Genomic DNA, 19093 nt, shown 5'->3' with positions numbered 1-19093 from the left:
TCTTTCCCTCTTAGGCCACCTGAGAGCTCAGAGCACGATTCACTTCAGTGTCATTTTCTGGCCTCTGAATATGTTCCAGCCTAGGCCTTGGAAGAGCCCAAAAGACTTCTTGAACCATGGCCATCACCAGAGAGCTTCCACACTTTACTTGCCTTTTCCCCCAGCTGCACCTAACTTCACATTTTCCTTTCCTTTCTCCCTCTTCAGTCCATGAAGACCCTGCAGGATTTGCTCACTGATATTTATGCACTCAAGGTCACTGTTGAAACCCTCAGGAAGGATGTGGCCATGCAGAAGGACATGTTTGACAAGGTAGACCTTCCCCAGCATCCTTCATACTGGCCATGCTGCTTGGACATGTGGTGGTTGGGGTAACAGGGTAAATCCAAGAAGCCTGTTCTTAGACAAAGAACACAGCTATGGGGGCAGGAGAAGGGGTCTGACATGGCTGAGCCACTTGGTCCATCCCAGTGAACTCTCTGCAGCTTCCACTATGATCCTCACCCTGCTGTGTTAAGACATCATTTGTAAGTGACAGAAACCTAGTTCATCCTGGCTTAGGCAAAAGAAGAGAATGTATTGTCTCATTTACTAAAAAGTCAGGAATGCCTTCAGTTACAGCCAGATCAAGATGTTCATACCACATACCAAGGTGCTCAACATCTCTCCCTCGGTGATGCTTTCCTCTGGGTTGGCTTCATTCTCACGCAGGTACTCCCAAAGTCCTGGTAACTCCAGGCTTATGGACCATCAACTTAGCAGAAAGAGAATACTTATTCCTTGTCTAGAAAACTTTGTTCACACTGAAAAGTGGAGTAAACCTGGCATAGGCATACATTCTAGCTCCCTCTGTAGCCACAAGGATATCAACCCAGACATGTTCTAACTCCTTACCGTGATGAGAAAGGATATGGAATCCCTGAAGTGTAAGGTCACAGCTGGTGAGTCAGAGCTGGGCTCCAAAGCCAGGCCTCAACACCCCCAGGCTAGTGTTATGGCTGAGGTTCTACAACTTGTCCCCAAATAACATGATTTACTGTATCATCCCTAATATACAGGTCAGTGTACGTATTTGATCATGATGGCAACTGTGAGAACTTCAGTCTTGGGCTGTGTAGCTCCCATCTGAGCAGAAAGGGCACTGCCAGGAAACTGTCATGAAACACTAAAACAGACAGTTGGCCCAATCTGTTTGGGAAACAATGCCTTCTCAGCTTACCTCTTGGAGATTCTTAAGGTACTTTGGCCCATTAAAGGCTCTGAGAAGTCCTTCAGTATAGAAACCCATTGAATGTTTTTTTGGGTTTTTTTTTTGCAATATGCGGGGCTCTCACTGTTGTGGCCTCTCCTGTTGCGGAGCACAGGCTCCGGACGCGCAGGCTCAGTGGCCATGGCTCACGGGCCCAGCCGCTCCACGGCATGTGGGATCTTCCTGGACCGGGGCACGAACCAGTGTCCCCTGCATCGGCAGGCGGACTCTCAACCACTGCGCCACCAGGGAAGCCCTGAATGTTTTTTAAGCCTAGCGTTTCCCAAACTTATTTGCCCAGGGAACCCTTTCCCACTCAGTGGGAAACACTTGTTTTGGAATCTGTTCTTCCTTCTCCATCTCTTAGTTACCTAGAGCTAAGGCCTTGCATTTGAGCTGGGGGAGAAGCAGGGCTGGGACCAGAACTTGCACCCACTGGCTCACAGGCCCGGCTCATTTGACAGATGCATCTGGAAAGAATAGATGCTTTCTCTGAAGATTTGAAAGGGCAGAGCCGGACGATGAGTGCACTGCAGTGGGAAGTGGTGAGGGTCTGGGGCCCATCCTACCACGCCAGACCCCCGCCCTGCAGGCCCAGGGGTGCTGGGGGGCAAGGAGGGATAGGAAGAGAACACAATCTGGAAAGGCCCATTTATTTGCAAGTGTGGAGGGCAGCATGGAGAAGGGAGCCACTGAGGGTACCACACCCTCTGGGTTCATGACCCTTATTCCCAATCTCCTTCCCACCCCCCGAGATTTCTCTCCAGAACAAGATAACCACCATGCCCAAAACTGAGGACATGGTGCTCTGGAGCAGCCTCCATGAGGCCATGTTCACCCCGGTAAGTGAAGGAGGAAGCGGAGAGGCAGCATCTGAGCGTCGGGGAAGGCGGAGTGAGGAGTGGGCAGGGTGATCGCAGAGCTGGTCTGGAGCAGCCCTGGCCAACCCAGCCCCCTCTTCCTCAGGGAACTGCTCCACAACTGCTGGATGATTCCGAGCTGTGGCTGATTGCAGAACATGTTGCAGAGATCGACCTTCCCCAGACGGCTGAGTACCACGAATAAGTTAGCCACGTCCAGGTCGTGGAGGCCATCCAGCGCCCCGGTTCCTGGAGACCATCTGGCATTACCAAGTCCAGGGCAGCTACAGGAGGAGGAGTCTGCCCAAGCAGCTCTGCTCCCCAGGGCCCAGGGGCCGGACCAGGCCCAAGTGCTCGAACCTGGGCCTGCGCCTAGACCTGGGCCTGCGTTTGGACCTGGGCCTGCCCCTGGACTGGGGCCTGCCCCAGGTCCTCAGCCCACACAATCAGGATCCTGGCCTGTACCAGCACGAGGCTGGCCTCCTCCCAGAGGCTTGCCTGGGACTAGCTTGGGCTATTTCCAGCCTGGCCTAGGCCTGTCGGGTTCCCTGTCTGACCAGCTCCGGGGCTCTAGGGCCCTACCCCCGGCCACGGACTAGGCTCAGCTTAGCCTCATTTACTGCAGTCATGGTCTCGCCAGGGAGACACATCCAAGCTCTCAGCTCTCTCAGAAAAGGAGGAGGAATATTCCTCCGTGGAAGTGGGAGTCCCTCAGGTTGGAGCCCCGAGGGCTGAGACCTCCACGGAAGTACTCCCTAAGGGATCCCCGTCTGCGGTTCAGCAGATAAAATCCAATGTTGCCATTGCAGCTGCTGCCGCAGCCACCTTCGCAGCTGCAGTGACATCGGCAGCCCGGGCAGCTAAAGAGGCTGCCAGGCTGGTCAGGGACACCCCGGCCACCAAATTGGCCACCATAGCAACAGCTGTGGCTGCATCTGGGCCCTTAGGGGTCCTTGCAGACATCCTGGGCACAGGGACCTCCCGCGGGGCCTTCACTGAGGACGGCGAGATGGAAGATTTGCAGGAGGTGGACTGTGAGGACGTCCTCTCTCCTTCATTCTCTTCTGCCCGTGTCCCTCCCAACATGGCCCTGTCCCAGGCCATACTGGCTGCCAAACAGGCCATGACCCCTGAAGACAGGAAGAAGGTCGTCAGGTATTCCATGAGCCACATAGCCCAGATGCCCATTAGACATGACTCCCTGAAAGAAGAGTTTTGCCCAGCTGTCATCCAACCTGCATCAGCGTATGACTTATCTAGGTAGGCCCAGCCTGGCTTCTGGAAGGGTAACAAGGGCTCAGGCCCTCCCTGTGGCCTTTGAAAAGCACCTCCTCTCCTTCCTTTAGCTGCCCCAACAAAATGTGCATTCAACCATTAGCCATTCATTCCTTTGGCTTAAGCATTAGCCTCTTACTAGTCTATTATTTTACAATGAATGTACAGTGAGGTCTTATCTTAGGGAAGAAGGGTGGTTAGGGTCTCAAGTTGGTGCTCAAGAAGGAAAATCACAAGTCAAAATTACTCTTGGAAATTCCCTTTCAATAGCCCATAAAATAGTACTGCTGTATTTTGATAAGTCCAGGTGAACCAGAGTGTCTAATAGCACTGAACAGACCCCAGATGAAGTGGTCAGTTTGGGATTAGGAACAACAGCTGGGCAAACATATGTTTTCTTAAAGACTACAGTCAGGCTTCCCTGGTGGCGCAGTGGTTTAGAGTCCGCCTGCCGATGCAGGGGACATGGGTTCATGCCCCGGTCCAGGAAGATCCCACATGCCGTGGAGCGGCTGGGCCCGTGAGCCATGGCCGCTGAGCCTGCGCGTCCGGAGCCTGTGCTCCGCAACAGGAGAGGCCACAACAGTGAGAGGCCCGCGTACCGCAAAAAAAAAAAAAAAAGACCACAGTCATGTTCTAGGTGGCAGTAGGACCAATAGACTTATGATCCCAGTTCATGCCCATGATGGGCATATGTTCACTGTGGGGAGTGGAGAGGAGAATGGCCTACCCTAGTCGTTCTCAACCTTAAGCTCACCTCAGCATCCCTGGGGCGCTTGGTAAGGCACAGGCTGCTGGGCCCAGCCCCAGATCTTACCTGTTGGTGTGAGTGGGGCTCTAGAATTTCTCTTTCTAACCCATTCTGGGGGATGCTGCTTATGCTGCTGTTGGCTCAGGGAACCCACTTTGAGATCCACTGTCCTCCCCTCTTTGAATCATTATCTTGCTTTTTCGCTCTCTGCCAGGTGTAATAGTTGAATTAGCCTAAGTCAAATCCATACATGGCGCCACTCGTGATGGGCAGTGCCATTCCACAGATCTTGAAAAAGAACTTTGAGCAGCTAAAAAGAACCACATCTATCTCTGTGAATTCTGGGGCACAGCTTAGGTTATGATAGTCATGAATTTAAATATAAAACATAAAGCCATAATAGCCCAAACTCTACTTCTGACCAGTTGCCATTTTTTTTTGTTTTTGTTTTTGTTTTTGTTTTTGTTTTTTTTGCGGTACGCGGGCCTCTCACTGTTGTGGCCTCTCCCGTTGCGGAGCACAGGCTCCGGATGCGCAGGCTCAGCGGCCATGGCTCACGGGCCCAGCCACTCCGCGGCATGTGGGATCTTCCCAGACCGGGGCACGAACCCGTGTCCCCTGCATCAGCAGGCGGACTCTCAACCACTGCGCCACCAGGGAAGCCCCCAGTTGCCATTTTTGTTAAGAAAACTAAAAATAGGTTGTGAATGTGTCTTGGCTGCAGTGTTTCCTACCCTCCTAGCTGTGTCATGTACATCACTTTTTGGCCTCTCATCCAAAACTGGATATAGGGCACTTTTTTTTTTCACCCCTCTCCTTTTTTGTTAAATCCCCCTTTGCATCTTGTTATGAGATAAAACATTTCATAAACTCCCACAAGTAAATACTCCATTGTTTTTCTCAGGACCATTTCTGGGAGGGCAATAAATTCCAGAGAGGTTTCCCTAATAGGATAACCACGAGGCTGTCAAACATCTGAAATGGGGCAAGTTCAAGTTCCCATATGGTCCAAGCACAAAGTGCACACCAGATTTTGAGGGCTTAATACGAAAACAAGAATGTGAAATATCTCATTAATCATTTTGTTGATCACATATTAAAATGATGCTTTTTTTTTTTTGGCTGAGCAGCTTGTGGGATCTTAGTTCCCTGACCAGGGATTGAACCCAGGCCCTCGTCAGTGAAAACATGGAGTCCCAACCACTGGACTGCCAGGGAATTCCCAAAATGATGCTATTTTGGATTATATTGGGTTATGGACTTCCCTGGCGGTCCAGTGGTTGACTCCAAGCTCCCGATGCAGGGGGCATGGGTTCAGTCCCTGGTCGGGGAACTAAGATACTGCATGCCCTACAGTGTGGCCCCCCCCAAAACCCACATGGATTATATTGGGTTAAACAAAATATTTTCTTAAAATTAATTTCACCTGGGACTTCCCTGGTGGTCCAGTGGTTAAGACTTCACCTTCCAATGCAGGGGGTGTGGGTTTGATCCCTGATCAGGGAGCTAAGCTCCCACCTGCCTCGGGGTCAAAAAACCAAAACATAAAACAGAGGCTATATTGTAAAAAATTCAATAAAGACTTTAAAAATGGTCCACATCAAAAAAAAAATCTTTAAAAAAATTAATTTCACCTGTTTATTTTTAGATTTTTTTTTAAAATTTTCACTAGAAAATTTTAGATGACCTCAAAGGCCCCCAAGCTCACAGCATCTCTCTGTTGGAAAGCACTGCCTTAAATATAACAGAAGCAGGTGGAACTCTAGATGAAGCATCTTCCCCCATCTCTGCCCCCGACAGCCACCCCCTCCTTTGCTTTCAGCTAATATGGGAGCCTCTTCCAAGCTTGGGACAGTGGCGGACGTATTGCAAGAAAAGATTGGCAGCCTCCAGAAATCCAGGATGAGGGTCAGTGTCCCGGGCAGAAAAGGCATTTGAGAAGACGATGGCTTGAGGTGATGGCAGACACCATGGCCAGAGCCAGGTGGAGGCCCTGCCCTCCTGGATGCAGCGTTTGTCCTGGAGCTGAAAGGAGCCCTGGGGAGGGAGTGGGGCCCAGAAGGGAGGTGCAGCCCCGCGGAGGCAGGTCTGCCCTGGCTGGTGCAAGGCTCCCAGTGGTGGGCGGCCACATGGTTCCCTCTGACAAGTGTCTAAAGTGGCAGTTGGCTGGCAGGCTGGGGACGCCCTGGTCTGGTACTCTCTTGAAGTCCCTTCCTGGCCGTGGCGACCTCAGAAGCAGAGGCCTCTTGTGTCTATGTCTCCCCCTTGTAGGAGGAGGAACTTGAGAGAATTTGGGGCCACCAGATAGAGATGATAAAGGACCACCACCTCGTGCTGGACAGGGCAGTGGACAAGCTCCAGATTCGCCTGGATGAGTTTAAGGTTTGGAGGTCCGGAAGGGCCCAGAGGAGGGAGGATTCCTCATTGGGACATTCAGATTCTCCCCAAAGATTTCACAGACACCCTGAAGGCAGGGGAACCAGGGACACTTTCCTGGCATTTTACTGTGTGTAAGTTACACTTCCATGAAAAGCAAACAAATCCCGCCACCTGCACCCCCAACACATAAACAAGAGGACCTGAGCAGGATCTGTCTCGTTCACCACTTGGGTCACCCACGCCAGAAGGGTGCCTGGCACAAAGTGAAGGCTCAGAATGTGCTGAATGAATCGATGAGTGGATAAGAGGATTTCTTGGGCCAACTGTTCATGTTCATAACCTTTCCCCTAAACTGGCTTGTTCCTGAGTTCTCACACCATGGGGCCTGTCCTGAACAGCAGAGTCTGACATGAGAAATGTGAGGACGATGCAGAGCACCTTCCAGGGGTCATTCAACCAGACACCTTCTCCCTTGGGCTCACTGAGTTGGCCTGATGACCCTGCCCTGATGACCTCGGGACCAGTCCCATCTGTGCCTTGTCACAGAGGCATCCCAGACCCTTGGGGAAAGGATCAAAGTTATTCCCAGTGAGAGGAGATGACCCTAGGGTATAAAGAGACAAAATCCCAAACAGATCCACCTGAGGTGATTTCCATAGAGGGCTTCTGATTCCAAGTCGGGGGGCTGTTGGTGGGATGCACTAGGGTGTGGGGAGCGAAAGGGGAGGGCACAGCTCCCCCTCCCAAGGCAGTCACACAGAGTGACCAGGCTAGCGTGCACAGGGCAACTTGGACGGGAGAGGAGCTCATTGAAGGTGAGCCGATGCCCAGCCCAAGCGGGGAAAGAAGGGAGTGCGTGGGCCGTGTGTGGGCTCCCAATACATGGTTTCAGGCCCAGACTTTTGTGAGCACGAGGATCAGGAACTACATAGTCTCCTGCCAACTCTGCGCCCTCATTTAGCCACTGCTTTTCAGAGAGACTGGGATGCAGTGTCCTAGGGACCTATTGGTGTCCTTCCTGGTCAGAGACTGGGGCCAGTTCTTTCAGCACTTCTGATGTGTGTCCAGCACCATGTCCTGCCCTGCTCGGGGTGGCAGGGGTGGGCGTAGGATATGCCTCCAAGGAGCTGTCACTCGTCACTCGTTGAGAGAAAGTCAAGAGGAGTTGGGCCAAACAGACCAAATGGATCAAGTCAGCCTTTGTCCAGACTTCCTTCCTGCCTGTTGTGCCAGCAAGAACTAATTGCTTATAAAAGTGAACCCTGGAAGGATCAGGAGCTGGGCTTTGTACCCAGCACGCTTCATTAAATAGTTCTTAAATGAACATGGGCTGCAAGAGATCAGCAGCCTTGTGGAGCCCTTCCAGTAGAGGAAGGAGGGAGGGCAGACACCTCTGCCCTGGTTCTGTCGCAACATCAGGACTAGAGAGGAAACACCGCTGTTACTGTGTTACCTGGATGCCTGGGAGAAAATGTTCTGGATGTAACAGGTGGCACGAGAAATCCCCATTCATTCCCTGAGTCATTCAGCCAACGTCATTGAGCCTTCACTGTGTGCCAGGCGCCCTTCCAGGAACCAGCGATACAGCAGTCAACAAGATGGACAGCGCCAAAGCCCTTATGTGTTTTTTGCGGGGGAACGGTAGTATTTGTTTGCTTTCAATGAAAGTATGCTTTACGCACAGTAAAATGCCCAGGCCTGAAGTGTAAGAGCTAGATTAATTTTTGCCTCTTGGTACACCCATGTCAGCACCACCCAATCAAGATGGAAATGTTTCCATCACCTTAGAGTGCTCCTCTTGGAGTGTTTCCCACTAAGAACCCAGCAGGAAAATAAGTGAGGATAGAACTCTTTCTTTTTTTTTTTTTTTTTTTGAGCCTGGTTAGAGGATTTTTTTGGTCTTCTGCCCATTTTATTTTGAATTTTTGAATTTTATCTAATTTATTTTTTTATACAGCAGGTTCTTAATAGTATCTATTTTATACATATTAGTGTATACATGTCAATCCCAATCTCCCAATTCATCCCACCACCACCAGCTGCCCCCACCACCACCACTTCCCCCCGCTTGGTGTCCATACGTTTGTTCTCTACATCTGTGTCTCTATTTCTACCCTGCAAACCAGTTCATCTGTACCACTTTTCTAGTGGGATCTCCCTGGACCGGGGCACGAACCCGTGTCCCCTGCATCGGCAGGCGGACCCTCAACCACTGCGCCACCAGGGAAGCCCCCTGAACTCTTTCTTACTGACTCAAATAATGTGAAAACATTATTTGCCCTTTGCAAGTGGACAGGTGTCTTTTATAAGCCAGAGGCTGCATTCCAAAGCCATTCTTGGAACAAACTATTATATCCAAGACTCTGGCTTGGTGCAGGAGGGGACGGATAAGACAGCTGATGTGTATCAAATGCCAACTCTCCTAGGAAAGTGCCATTTCTAGTCCCCTCAGCATATTTGGGACAGGAGTGGTATTAATGCCACTTGAACTAGGAGGAAACAGATTCAGGCAGAGTAACCAGCCAGTTGGGAGGCAGCCTGCTATTGTGGTTGGATAGGCCTGGGTTTCAATCCCGATTCTGCCACTTAGTGGGTGTACCAGTTTCCTGCGGCTGCTGTAACAGATGACCACAAACTGGATGGCTTAAAACGAGACATGTACTCGTTCACAGTTCTGGAGGCTAAAAGCCCCAAATCAAGGTACTGGCAGGGCCTTGCTCTGTCTGAAGCTTCTAGGGGAGGATCCTTCCTGGCCTCTCCCAGCTTCTGGTGGCTCCAGGTGTTCCTTGGCTTATAGACGCATCACTCCAATCTCTGCCTCTGTTGTCACGTGGCCTTCTTCTCTGTGTGTATATCTGTGTCTTCACGTGGCCTCCTTATCCATGTGCGCTGCCCTAATCCAGTATGACCTCATCTTAACTAATTACATCTGCGAAGATCTATTTCCAAATAAGACCATGTCCACAGGTTCTGGGCAGGCATGAATTCTGGGGAGGACATTAGTCAACCCAGTACGCAGGTTACTGTGGCAGTAGAAGTTAGAGGCTCCCGGCTCCTCTTTATTTCTAGATTTTAACTAGGAAGAGCCAGGTGGGGATCTAAGTGTTAATGTTGGGCCTGATGACTCCAAAAGGTCAGCTCCCTGCTACTGTGGTGTTGGAGGAAGCAGCCTGACACGAGGCTGATGCAGGATCTCCCTTCCATTACCTCCGCCATCCATCCTAGACCTTGAGACCCATCTGGGGCAAGGTGGATGTGAAGGAGCTTTGCATTAATTAGAATTAGGTTCATCTTGGGACCTCCCTGGTGGTCCAGTGGGTAAAGACTCCACGCTCCCAATGCAGGGGACCTGGGTTCGATCCCTGGTCAGGGAACTAGATCCTGCATGCATGCTGCAACTAAGAAGTCCGCATGCCACAACTGAGACCCTGTGCAGCCAAAATAAAAAAATAAATATTAAAAAAAATTAGGTTCATCTTTGAATAACATAAAACTCCCAAATAACTGACTTAAGGCATAACTGTATCTCTCTTTTACATTCAAGAAACTCAGAGCTGGTATTGAACTCCATGGTGTGTCACTTCCATTCACAAGGTCACCACATGGTCCAAGACAGCTGCTGGCACTCCAGTCATTAACTCTGCTTCCAAGCCAGCAGTGAAGAGGACACTGACCCACTTCCATTTACACCTCAGTGGTCACATCAGGCTATAAGGGAGGCTGCGAAATATAGTCATGATTCTGGTCTGCCAGATGCCAGCTAAAAGTTGGGGGTTCTGTTTCTGAGGGTAAAAGGGAGACCAGATATGTAGGGAGAAGTAGAAGCCTGCTGCCAGCTTTGGAGGAGGAGTGACCCTACCCTCTGGGGACATGGCCCATTGGATGTGAGGCTCTTCCCAAGCAGGTTAGCTGTCTGCTGCTGTCATAGGGAGGGCCCAATAAGTGGAGAGAGGGCAGAATTAATGCAGGGAGTTGTTTTTTCATGGAGTCATGGGGATGGGAAATAAGGTTTTCCCCTGACCCTGGGGCACAGCATGTGTGGCATATAAGTGCTTGGTGGATGAATTGACTGTCATTCTCACGGGGACCCCATTACAGATCAGAAGAGATGCACTTGTCTTAAACATATAGGGACCCAAAGCATCAGTGTTTGTTTATGCTTTCCTTCCTCAGGTCTTCCTTCCTTTCCTGTGTAGCCACCTATAGTTCTGTGAGGCCACCTCCAAGGGGACTTCTTGTGCCAAGTCCCACGTTCCTTCCCTTCTTATCTGGGCACCTGGAGCCCAAGCCTTCCAATGTGCCACCCGCCTGCTGTCCACCTGGCCCCATTGTTCCTTCCTAGGGTGGACGTGGGAGGTCGAGGCTATCCTCAGGACTTCCGAGGATAGCTGACATGCCCTCTGCTTCTGTTCTTAGGTTGTCCATTCTCATATTAAAAACCTAGAAATGTACAAGGCAGACAAAAGTGCGATGGAGCAGGAGCTGAAAGAGGTGAGTGAGCAGAGATTCCTCTCCCTACCCCCTCCCCTATCCTGAGCCCAGCTTTCCCACCAGGATAATGGAATCATCCAGCCAAGACAAAGGCAGGCAGACTTCCAGAGTCTCCTTCCACCTTTATCATATAGAAAGTTTGGGGGAAGTTCTCAAAAGTCGTTCCATCAATTCCTATTTTCAGTTAACTCAGGATTAGTGACAATTTTTTAAAATTGAAGTATAGTTGATTTACAATGTTGTGTTAATTACTGTTGTACAGTAAAGGGATTCAGTTATACATATACATATATATATATACATTCTTTTTTAACATTGTTTTCCATTATAGTTTATCATAGGATATTGAATATAGTTCTCTGTGCTATACAGTAGGACCTTCTTGTTTATCCATCCTATATATAATAGTTAGATCCCATTCCATCCGTCCCCCAACCCCCTCCCCCTTCACAACCACTAGTCTGTTCTCTATGTTCATGATTCTGTTTCTGTTTCATATATAGGTTCATTTGTGTCATATTTTAGATTCCACATATAAATGATATCATATGGTATTTGTCTTTCTCTTTCTGACTTCACTTAGTATGATAATCTCTAGTTGCATCCATGTTGCTGTAAATGGCATTATTTTGTTCTTTTTAATGCTGAGTAATATTCCATTGTATATATATACACCACATCTTCTTTATCCATTCATCTGTTGATGGACATTTAGGTTGTTTCCATGTCTTGACTATTGTGAGTAGTGCTGCTATGAACATAGAGTGCATGTATCTTTTTGAATTAGAGTTTGTGACAATTTATGTGAATTTAAAAACCATGGCCCAACTTCTCCATCACAGGAAACCTTTGCTTCGATCTAATGGTTGTGTTTGAGCCAACAGAGACCCCAAGGTTGAATTTAAGCCAAGGCTGGGTATCTAGGGTCCCAAACTAGAAAAACTGACCAAAGTGGTCTGATCTCCTCAAGCCTCTTCCTGCTCCCACCCCAGCAGCCCTGCATCCCTGAGTCCCATCTCTCTCTAGAAAGCCGACAGGCGCTCCCTGGCAGGCAAGGGAAGCCGGGCTGACCTGGATGCAGTGGCGATGGAGCTGAATGAGACAATTCAGGGCATGCTCTTCAGGGTTATGGCCAATGAGGATGACTGGAAGAAGACTGTGGAGCAGCTGGACAAAGACCTACGCACCAAGGTGAGGACCCCTGTATTAGTCACCACCTTCTGCGTAACAAACTACCCTGAAATTTAGTCCCTTAAGACAGCAAACGTTCACAGTTTCTGAGGGTTAAGAATTTGGGAACAGCTTAGCTGAGTAGCTCAGGGTCTCCCACGAGGCTGTAATCAGGATGTCATCCAGGGCTGCTGTCACATGAAGGCTTGACTGGAGCTGGAAGAGCTGCTTCCAAGATGGTGCCCTCACATGGCTGTGGGCAAGACTCCTCACTTCCTTATCACACAGATCCTCCTTAGGGCTGCTTGACTGGCCTCACAACATGGCAGCCAGTGGGCCACCCAGAGCACATGGTCCAAGAGAGCAAGACAGAAGCTGCAACATCTTTGATGACTTAGCCACAGAAGTCACACTCCATCATTTCTGTACTATCCTGTTGGTTACACAGGTCAGCCCTGTTCAGTGCGAGAGGGGACCATATGGGGGTGTGAATACCAAGAGGTATAGTTGCGGAGCATCTTGGAGGCTGACCACCATAACGCAAGCAAAGGGACATGGCGGGCAGAGGGGGTGTCCTGCTGGTCATTCGTTTATTCATCATTTAATGATCACCTGTGTTGAGCCAGACCCTGGGGAAATGTTGATAAGAAATCATAGCCTTAATGTGTACCATCCAATAGAAAGACAGGAACAGTCAGGCCAGCTATTTCAGTGTTGTGTGGTTCCTGCAGCTGGGGTGGCTGGTGAGGACAAAAGAGCTTGGGTTTAGAATCAGGCAGCTCTGGGTCCGAGTTGCAGCCCCACCATGATTGGCAGTATGCCTTGAGTTATAGAACCTCTTTGAGCCTCAGTTTTCTCATCTGTAAAATGAGGATTTATTCACTCATCATCCATCTATTGGGTACCTCTGATGCTGGTTAGCGAGGATATGATGATAAGCAAAACAGATATGGAACACACTTGTCATAGAAATCATACAAATCAATGCAGGATTACAGCCGGAGTAACTCAGTTATCTACAGAACAACTGACCTGTTTTTCTTCCATAATTCAATGGCAGGGTGAAAAAAAGTGGGACAGAGACTGTTCTAGATTAAGAGAGTCTCAAGGGACACAACAACCAAATGCAACACACGAGGAGACTTACTTTGTTTCCTGGTTCAGTTGCTTCAACTCTGAAAATGGGCTGGGAATTAGATCACCATCAGGAATGACTGCTCATTATGTTAGATGGGATAATGGTATTGCAGGCATGTAAGAAAATTAACTAAAATATTTGAGTGAAATGTTATGATTTCTGTAACTTTTTAAAAAAACACTCCATCAATTCCCTGACGGTCCAGTGGTTAGGACTCTGTGCTTCCACTGCAGGGGGCACGGGTTTGATCCCTGGTTGGGGAACTAAGATCCCACAAGCTGCACGGCATGGAAAAAAAAAGGAAAAGAAACAAAGAAAAAAAGGCAAATGTAGCAACATGTTAATAATGATTAAATCTACATGGTGGGTATATCAGGGTTCATGATTCTAGTCTTTTCTCCTCTCTATGTGTCTGAATTTTTTTCCTGATTGAAAGCTTTTTTGTTGTTTGTTGGTTGAAGTGATCCTATCCTCATTGCTCTCCTTTTCTTTGTGTATTTTAATTGTGCTAAAATTCACACGACATAAAATTAACCATTAACTATTATAAAGTGACTAATTCTGTGGCATTTGTTACATTCACAGTGTTGTGTGGGCACCATTTTTATCTAGTTCCAGAGCATTTCCATCCCCCCAAAGGAAACCCCAGGCCAATCAAGCAGTCACTCCTCACTCCCCCCTCCCCCAGCCCCTGGCAACCACTAATCTACTCTCTGTCTCTGGATTACCCTATTTTGGACATTTCATATAAATGAATCACAGTATGTGACCTTTCGTGTCTGGCTTCTTGCACTCAGCATCATGTTTTCAAGGTTTATTTATGTTGTAACATGAACCAGAACTTCATTTCTTTTCTTTTTTAAATTTTTTTGGCCACACTGTGTGGCATGTGGGATCTTAGTTCTCCAGTCAGGGATTGAACCCATGCCCCCTGCATTGGAAGGCAGAGTCTTAACCACTGGACCACCAGGGAAGTCCCAGAACTTCATTTCTTTCTAGGCTGAATAATATTCTGTCAAATGGATAGACCACATTTTGTTTGTTTGTTCTCTGTTGATGGACACTTGGGTTATTTCCACCTTTTGAATAATGCTGCTGTGAGCATTCACATACAAATTTCTGTTTGAACACCTGTTTTTAGCTACTTTGGGTAGATACCCAGGAGTGGAATTGCCGGGTCGTATGGTAATTCTCTGTTTAAGTTTTTGTAGGGGTGATATATAGTGATGTCTGCAATTAACTCTCAAATGGCTCAGAAAAAAAACAAAAACACACATACATATGTATAGAAAAAGAAAACATGACAAAATGTTTAAAATTGGTGAATTTCAGTGGATATAGGAGTGTCCTTTGGACTATTCTTGCAACTTTTCTGTAGGTTTAAAAGTTTTTGAGGGGGGGCTTCCCTGGTGGTGCAGTGGTTAAGAATCCACCTGCCAGTGCAGGGGACATGGGTTTGATCCCTGGTCCAGGAAGATCCCACATGCCGCGGAGCAACTAAGCCCGTGCGCCACAACTACTGAGCCTGTACTCTAGAGCCCGTGAGCCACAGGTGCTGAAGCCTGCATGGCTAGAGCCCGTGCTCCACAACAAGAGAAGCCACCGCAATGAGAAGCCCGTGCACCACAACGAAGTGTAGCCCCCGCTTGCCACAACTAGAGAGAGCCCGTGCTCAGCAACAAAGACCCAATGCAGCCAAAAATAGATAAATTAAATAAATAAATTAAAAAAAAAGTTTTTGAGGGACTTCCCTGGTGGTCCACTGGTTAAGAATCCGCCTTCCAATGCAGGGGACGCGGGTTCAATCCCTGGTCTGGGAACTAAGGTCCCACATGCCGCGGGGCAACTAAGCGTGTGTGCCACAAATACTGAGCCTGCATGCCACAACTAGAGAGCTCATGTGCTGCAGCTACAGAGCCCATGTGCTCTGGAGCCCATATGCCACAACTACAGAGAAGCCCGCATGCCACAACGAAGAGCCCGTGCCCTGCAACGAAAGATCCCTCGTGCTGCAACTAGGACCCAACGCAGCCAAAAATAAATAATATATTTTTTAAGTTTTTGAGTTTTTTTAAGTTTAGAATGTTGAAAAGAATCTTCTTGGTATGCCATGTGCTTCCTGTAGTGTTTGATTAGCAGGTAAGTTGATGCTGGCAGGTGGTCCCTTCCGGAGTGAAGATTCGTCAGGGCCCAGTGGTGCTAGCCCAGCTGATACCACCCGTGTAAACGTATATTCTCCCCTTATAAGCAGCAAGTAATTTGGGGGTGACTCTCTGTCACTCTGGGAATGGCCATTGCCTCGTTGGCCATTCTCCTGGTATTGATAGTTTCCTCCTAAGTTGAGGATTGTTGCCTGAACCCATTATTTCATTACGGGTTACAAAATGGTGATTTTTCTAATCCTAGCATTGCTTCTATATCAGCTAGAAATCTGTAAAGAAGAGCTTTCCATCATCAACTTGAGCTGATTACCCTGAAATAGGGTTCTTGCAGGAAAGACAGATAATGGTGAATTATTTCCTTTAATTACCAGTTTTCAGGGTGAAATATTGGTGCGGTAGCCACCTCCGATACATGGCGGCAAATGAGAGTTTCTATTTTTTTTCTTTTTTGTGGGTGTCACTATGAATCATGAGTTTTTAAATATTCACTTTGTTCAATCAGTTAAGTTACTGTTTTGTCGCTCACATGGTCTCATCTTAGGCTTGCAAGCTGGCCCCTGAGCCCCTGGGTGTGACCCTCTGTCTTGTCCTGCTTTCCTATGACAAGATGTTCCAGGCTCATCTTCTACATTCCCTTCCTCAGACCTGAATCAGCCATTCCTCTGTGGAGTCTTGGTGCCTTTGGGGGGAATGGTGTTTAGGGACCAAGATCTGGGCACTGGAAGGAACACTTTAAAAATTCAAAATTCCCACCATGGAAGAGTCTGGCAGTTTCTTAAAAGTTAGGCATAGAGTTGCCATACGACCCAGCACTCCCACTCCTAGGTAGATACCCAAGAGAAGTGAAAACAGTCCACAAAAATAACTTGCACACCAATGTTCACAGCAGCATTTTCCACAATAGCTAAAAGGTGGAAACAACCCAAATGTCCATCAGCAGATGAACGGATAAACACAATGTGGTATATCCATATAATGAACATTATTCAGCCATAAAAAGGAATGAAGTACAGCTACACACTACAACATGGATGAACCTTGAAAACATGATGCTGAATGAAAGAACCCAGACACAAAAGGACACAGATTGTGTGGTTCCATTTATCTGGAGTGTCCAGAATAGTCAAATCCTTAGAGACAGAAAGTAGATTAGTGGTTGCCTATGCCTGGGGGTTTGGGATGAAAAGAAAGGTGACTGCTAAGGGGTATGAGATTTCTTTTGCGATGATGAAAACATTTTAAAACTTATTGTGGTGATGGTTGCACAGCTCTGTGAATGTACTAAAAGCCATTGAATATACACTTTACACTCATTAAATAGGTGTTGAATGCGTGAAGGTCAAGTGTCTTGGAACCATCAGGAGAATGTTTCTCGGGCCTGCACTCAGAATAGCAGTGGGGTTGGTTTGTCTTTTGGAGGCAGTAACTGACGGTGTTTCCTTGCCTTGGCTGCCGGGAAGCTCACTTTGCAGCTCCCCTCCAGGAAGAGCATGCATTACGGGTCTGAGCCTTAACCCAAGCATTGTCATTTTCCCTTTCCTTCACCACTTCACTTTTCTTGATTAATCTTGTTACACTCTACATAACTTTGCAAGTTGCTGCAAATCCTTTTCTGGAGCAAGGCAGAGTGTGAATTAATTGACTAAAGTCTCTTTTCTTCCCTTTGGCTGTTCACAGCTGGTTCGCAGTGATTTGGATGATCTGAAGAAAGACATGGATGAGGTCTGGAAAGTAGTCAGGGAGCTGCTGATTGAAGGCTTCTGGTTTGACCCCGACAGTGCTGCCGGCTTTAGGAAGTGAGCCTCTCCCGGATAGGGGTGCAGCTCCCAGAGGCTAGGAGTCTCTCTTTCCAGAGAGGAAACAAGAGGGGTATCCCAGTGGATTCTGAACTCTGGGAGGAAGGATTTCAGACCTGTGGACCCAGAGAGAGGGGGCGGGGCTTCCCAGCTGCTGGATTGGGCGATGGGGCTGCAAGCACCCAGGGGCTCAGAGATGGGCAGGCCTGCCTTTGAGTGCAGAGGGGGCTCCAGGTGCTCATGTGAAGAAACCTAGGCTCAGAGAGGGAAGGGGCTCCCCAGAGGGAGCCTGGGCAGATCTGGGACTAGAGCCAGGCCCCCACCCCCTCCAGACAGAGCCCCAGGCAGAGAGACTTGATGTTCCTGGGGGGGCTCCTGTCCTCAGATCACCCCTCATGCTCCCAAATGTCCACTGTGAAGAGTAGCTTTCCCTGGTTTTAAAGACCTCCTTTGTGTTTGGGGCAAGGAGAGAAACTAAACACACTTTTACCCCTGCTGCTGCCCCAAGTGGCCGCACATGGGGGTCAGCAGGGGCCAGTAGAGCTGAGCTGAGTGCAGGGGCTGGGCCAGTGGGAGTAGGATGTGGGGGAAGCCCTGGCCCTGAGGCACAGGTGGACCTGCAGCCTCCGCCGCAAACACTGCCTGGGGCAGGCGTGGCCTTGTAGGGCCTGGCTTGGCGCAGCAGCTGACGGAGCTGGGTGTCTTCCAGGAAACTGTTGGAGCGGGTGAAATGTATCTCCTGCCACCGGCCCGTGAAGATGATGACCAGCCCGTGAGTACCGCCGGGGATCATCTGTGACGTGTACATCTGTGTACACCGTTCTATACACATCATTTCATTAGCCTCCGACCTGGGCAAGGTGCTAGCATCCCTCCCTTCACCAGCCCTGTCTGGTGCCCGCTGTGTCCAGGGGCAGGGTCAACTCCAAAAGGAAAAGGATGAAAGAAACTCTGGGGAAAAGCTGAACTTTGTGGGACTTCCTTGCACATATTTTTATAGTCTAATACTTTTGTTTATTTCTCAAGGTGAAATTCACTTATAAAATCAACCATTTTAAAGTGAACAGTTCAGTGGGATTTAGTGCACATTCACCTCTAATTCAAAAATATTTCCATCTCCCCCAGGAAATCCTGACCCGTCAGCACTTACTCCCATTCCCCTCCTCCAGCCCCTGACAGCCACCAATCTACTCACTATCTCTATGGATCGGCCTGTTCTAGACATTTCGTATAAATGGAATCATACAATATGTGGCCTTGTGTGTCTGGCTTCTTTCACTGAGCGTGATGTTTTCAAGGTTCATTTGCATTGTAGCCTGTGTCAGTGATTCATTCCATTTTATGGCTGAATAATATCCCACTGTGTGGACACACCTAGGATCTTGCAGTGCCCATGGCCTCTGCGCTGCTAGGCTGTTCCTGGTGACCCGTGAAGCTCACCACCCCACACCTGGCCATGTTGGGAGAGACAGACAGAATTTTTCTTTCAAAATCGCAGCATTATTTATAATATTTTTATTGAAGTGTAGTTGACTTACAGTGTTGTGTTAGTTTCAGGTGTACAGCAAAGTGATTCAGATATATATATATATATATATACACACACACACACACACACACACTTTTTCAGATTATTTTCCCTTATAGGTAGAAGTTATTGAGTAGAGTTCAAGTTATTGAGTAGAGTTCCCTGTGCTATACAGTAGGTCCTTGTTGGTTATCTATTTTATATATAGTGGTGTGTATATGTTAATCCCAAACTCCTAATTTATCCCTCCCTGCCCCATTTTTTTTTTTTTTTTTTCAAAAAAAGAGGAGGGCT

General features: G+C 48.3%; 1 protein-coding gene across 1 annotated transcript in view; it reads left to right on the top strand.

Moving 5' to 3' along the window:
- Window positions 1–19093, top strand: part of CUNH16orf96 (chromosome unknown C16orf96 homolog) — a 38963-nt gene that overhangs the window by 10336 nt on the left and 9534 nt on the right. Inside the window, 13 exon segments of the mRNA XM_007453654.1 lie at window positions 208–312; window positions 1714–1794; window positions 2005–2091; window positions 2330–2345; window positions 2348–2583; window positions 2750–3322; window positions 3324–3369; window positions 5958–6043; window positions 6407–6517; window positions 10931–11005; window positions 12032–12196; window positions 17153–17271; window positions 17981–18043. Coding sequence (XP_007453716.1) covers window positions 208–312; window positions 1714–1794; window positions 2005–2091; window positions 2330–2345; window positions 2348–2583; window positions 2750–3322; window positions 3324–3369; window positions 5958–6043; window positions 6407–6517; window positions 10931–11005; window positions 12032–12196; window positions 17153–17271; window positions 17981–18043 — 1763 coding nt within the window.

The sequence above is a fragment of the Lipotes vexillifer genome, unplaced genomic scaffold (assembly GCF_000442215.2).
Source record: "Lipotes vexillifer unplaced genomic scaffold, Lipotes_vexillifer_v1.1 scaffold914, whole genome shotgun sequence".
NCBI classification, from domain to species: Eukaryota; Metazoa; Chordata; class Mammalia; order Artiodactyla; family Lipotidae; genus Lipotes; species Lipotes vexillifer.
This window is presented reverse-complemented; position numbering and strand designations above follow the sequence as displayed.